At 31.9% G+C, this 4,233-nt stretch overlaps 1 protein-coding gene across 1 annotated transcript in view; it reads left to right on the plus strand.

Moving 5' to 3' along the window:
* LOC112091869 (probable trehalose-phosphate phosphatase C) overlaps nucleotides 1–3,949 on the plus strand; it is an 11,857-nt gene extending 7,908 nt beyond the window's left edge. The window contains exons 5-12 of the mRNA XM_024166564.1: nucleotides 1–84; nucleotides 1,021–1,092; nucleotides 1,289–1,420; nucleotides 1,597–1,656; nucleotides 1,897–1,998; nucleotides 2,151–2,228; nucleotides 2,387–2,527; nucleotides 3,465–3,949. Coding sequence (XP_024022332.1) covers nucleotides 1–84; nucleotides 1,021–1,092; nucleotides 1,289–1,420; nucleotides 1,597–1,656; nucleotides 1,897–1,998; nucleotides 2,151–2,228; nucleotides 2,387–2,527; nucleotides 3,465–3,647 — 852 coding nt within the window. The 3' untranslated portion in view covers nucleotides 3,648–3,949. The remainder of the gene's footprint in view (nucleotides 85–1,020; nucleotides 1,093–1,288; nucleotides 1,421–1,596; nucleotides 1,657–1,896; nucleotides 1,999–2,150; nucleotides 2,229–2,386; nucleotides 2,528–3,464) is intronic.
* The last annotated feature ends 284 nt before the right edge of the window (nucleotides 3,950–4,233 follow it).

Consider the following 4,233-nt stretch of genomic DNA (forward strand, 5'->3'; position numbering starts at 1 on the left):
AAGAGGATAGTCGTGTTTCTAGATTACGATGGGACCCTCTCACCCATTGTCGATGACCCTGATCTTGCTTTCATGTCTGATGAGGTATTTAATCATGCTATCATGTCATGATTGGCTCTTTTTTGTTTCTTTTAAGTATTACAACATACAAACGTGCATACTACATACACATACGTGGAGTGAATTAGAAGAATTCACTTTTTTGGGTCACATTTAAATACTATTTATATAAAAAATACTAGCATCACTCTTTTTATCATTATTTTTCACACTTTCTATATTCACGTGCATTTTGTGTATGCATAGCGTGTATAGACGACTATATCAGCCCACTCCATATGTCTGATATTTAGGGTTCGTTTGGTACGAGGATTTAAACTATGGTGATTCTATTTATGATTCTGGAATCAGAACCATGATTCATAATTTTGAGTTCAAATCATGATTCTGAAACCATTATTCAGAATCATAAGTTTGAATAACCTTGAATCAAGTTGAAGGAATGGTTTTAGAATCATGATTTGAGTTGTTTAAAACATCACATCAGATTTTGAATTATGATTCAGAATCATTTAAACCAAGCACTGATTCTGAATTATGATTTAAAATCACTATAAACAAACACTAATTTTAAACTAAAATTCAGAAATATAATTCTAAGATGATTTTAGATTTATTTACCAAACGCACTCTTACTTTCACATACTTAAATAGGATACATAGAAGTACTAAAAGTGTAGATAAGGGTATGGGCAGTGGCTCTTTTATCATTTTATAGTAAAATTTTTATGATAAATAAATAACATGAAAAATATAGGAAAAAGAAAATGTAAAGTTTAGTGGGAGCAAACGTGAGAAAGAAAGTCACAAATTTGTAAAGGAGTGCCTCCCTCAACCATGAACAGCCTCGCCATTAGGTATACGTGTAGCAGTACCGTACAATAATTAATTAATTTTTTTTCTCTTTTTTATTGACCCTTTTTCTTCTTTCCGATATAAATTATGTATATAATATGGCAGATGCGTGCAGCAGTTCGTGAAGTAGCAAAATATTTTCCGACAGCAATTATCAGCGGAAGGAGCCGAGATAAGGTAATTAATGACCTCTCAAGTAGTCCAGCGAATCTTCAAACTGAATCATTGATTCAATGTATGAAGCACATATACATATATATATACATACACACACACACACATATATATATATATATAACTTATAATATAAAACCCTTTGTTCATATTGTTCATAATGATAGCATGGTTATAACAATTTTTCGATGGATTTCAGGTCAAACAATTTGTACAGTTGAGTAATGTGTATTACGCGGGAAGCCATGGAATGGACATTATGACCCCAGCAAAGCCACTCAAATCCAGTGTTAATGATGCCAAAAACCATGCCATTCCCGGGGACAAAAAGGTCAATATCTTCCCGCAAAAACTTTTCTTTCTTTCTTTTTTTCATAATCTTTAGAAATTAGCATATGTTAAATAGTAAGCATTAATTTGAATTCAGTAAATATATATATATATACATATATATGTATATATCCAATTATCTTATTATAAGAATTAATGAACAAGTATTAATTACAGGGCAGCAGTAGTGATGTTCTTTTTCAACCTGCACAAAGGTTCCTGCCTGCCATTCAAGAGGTTATTAGCTTAACTAACTACTATGATTTAGCCTTTTGCAGTGATTTTCAATTTATTCCATGAGAAATGTCAAAATTAATTTAATTAATAAATTGCAATGTTAATTCAAAGTCCAAATTATTATTGCATTGTCAGCTGCGCCCACAAATTGGCAACTGCTTTTCCTTACCTTAGTTTTATTTATTTATTTTTCCCTTTCATTATAAATTTTAAACAAAATTCACAATCTTCTTGGGACAGATTATCGCAAAATTAGAGGAAAAAACCCGGAATATTCAAGGCGCCAAATTAGAAGACAATAGATTTTGTGTATCAGTACATTTCCGGAAGGTCAGGGAAGAGGTAATCAATGATCTTTTATTATTATTATTATTATTATTATTATTATTATTATTATTATTGTAGAGTAAAAGTTCTTCAACAACGTTAAAAACGTTTTCATTAACCTAGAGTGAGACATTTCAAATTAATTAGTCTCAAATTAATCATGGCAGGACTATGGCATATTGGAAGAGAAGGTGAAGTCTGTGATTGAAAACTACCCAGAGTTTCACTTAGCTTGGGGTAAAAAGGTAAGAGAAAATCTCATAAAATTAACTTTACTATGCATCCATTCTAGTAGTAATTTAACTATGTTAGAGGCCAAATTATTCTTGTGTTTATGAATTAGTTTTTCATTTCATTATTAAAAGGTTTATATATATATATATATATATATATATGCATGCAGGTTATGGAAATACGACCGTCAATAGAATGGAACAAAGGCCACGCCCTGGAATATTTACTAGACACCCTTGGCTTTAGCAATTCCAGTGACGTCCTTCCGTTTTACATTGGCGACGATCGAACTGATGAAGATGCATTCAAGGTATAACTAACATTTAATTAAAAAGTACAAGATCAACTTGCTACACTTATGACTACACTTAGGCCCCATTCATTTCACCGATTCGAGTTTTGCTACAATAAAAAGTTATTAGAACAGTCACATCTAACTTTTTCACAACAGTAAAAAGTTCTCACATAAAGTCACATATCAACTCAAATTAAAAACTCAAATCAGCGAATTAAACGGGCTCTTACACACGCGCGTGCACACACCAACCTATAAATGCGGGATCAAACCCGAACCCAGCTAAACTTAAGCCCCGCCTAACCTTACACCCATATGTGGTCATTTGCATGTATGACTATATATGCAATGCCTAACAACATAACGTGTAGTATACATAAATTGATACAGGGTTTTCTAACGCTTCTACTCTGGAATGTTTCTTTAATTGGCAAGTTTTATCCTCAAAATTTTTAGTTTTAGTAAATTGGCACTGAATTTAGTAAGGTGTTGTAAAGTGTTCGCAAAAAGAAAAAAAAATGTGAAAATTTGGATGGAAACACCTCGTGCACATCGCATGAGCTCAATTGAAAGGTAGAGACTAGAATTTCGAGTATCAAGAACAAAATGTACACATGACGTAAAACATACATTTGAGCGTTTTTGTCTTAATTTTAGCGGTCGATTTGAGACACTTTATAAAACACTCTATTAAATTTAAGGGATAATTTTAAACGTTAAAAATTTCAATAGACAACTTATCAATTCCTAAAAAGTTCAAAAAGGCAAAAGCACCAAATATTCTAAATCATATCTTCTAGGTTCTCTGTATACCTTTGTGAAGTTGTGGGAAGAACATAAAATCGTGTAACTTAACCTACTCAGCATGTGCGCATATATATATATATACATATATATATATATACACATATCTGAAACTTTTTTAATGTTTGGTGATCCCTTAACTTTGCAGGCCATACGGAGTAGAGGACAAGGGTTTCCAATAATCGTGTCTTCCATACCAAAGGACACCAAAGCTTCATATTCATTGCACGACCCATCTCAAGTGTTGACCTTTTTATTGCGTCTGGCAAGATGGAGAAAAGCCTCTTCCACAAGCAGGTCACTTCCTCAATTTTGGGCTCTTGGTAGTTGAAATCAAGGATGTATTATGTATATGTTAATTATAGTTACGTTTTGTATACTTATTAGCTAAATTAGGGCAAAATTAGAAGGAAAAAAAAGGGTATTTTTGTTATAATGTACGTTATGAAGGACCTATAGTCTAGGAGAAAGCATGTATTTCAGTGAATATTGTGTGAAGTTCTTTACGTTAAAAAAATACTAGCTAGTACTGAGCGTGGTTTCAGCCTTTTTGTACTGAAACGACCATGCATGCGTTTTGGAATGTCACCAATATTGTAAAGTGTAAACTATTTTGCTTATGGTTTTGTTAAAAGCAAAATATGGTATAGATATATTTTACATTATTGACCCTTTTGTTTTGCATATTTAATTTCAAGAACATCATGATGTTCAACTAAGAAACGCCGAAAAAGCAATCAATACTTTTTAACCTTTTTTTGTTTTTGTTTTCTGCATGTGAAAATTTTAGTTTCAATTAAAATAGTGAAATTAACCACTAGCTAGTTAAAAGAAGAAGTATAAAATATGTACACTTTTGCTCATCCAATGAACAAATGAAAGGATTAATCACGTGAAACCATGAGTCTCCGGAAATA

Source organism: Morus notabilis, unplaced genomic scaffold, assembly GCF_000414095.1.
Source record: "Morus notabilis unplaced genomic scaffold, ASM41409v2 Scaffold812, whole genome shotgun sequence".
In the NCBI taxonomy this organism is placed as follows: Eukaryota; Viridiplantae; Streptophyta; class Magnoliopsida; order Rosales; family Moraceae; genus Morus; species Morus notabilis.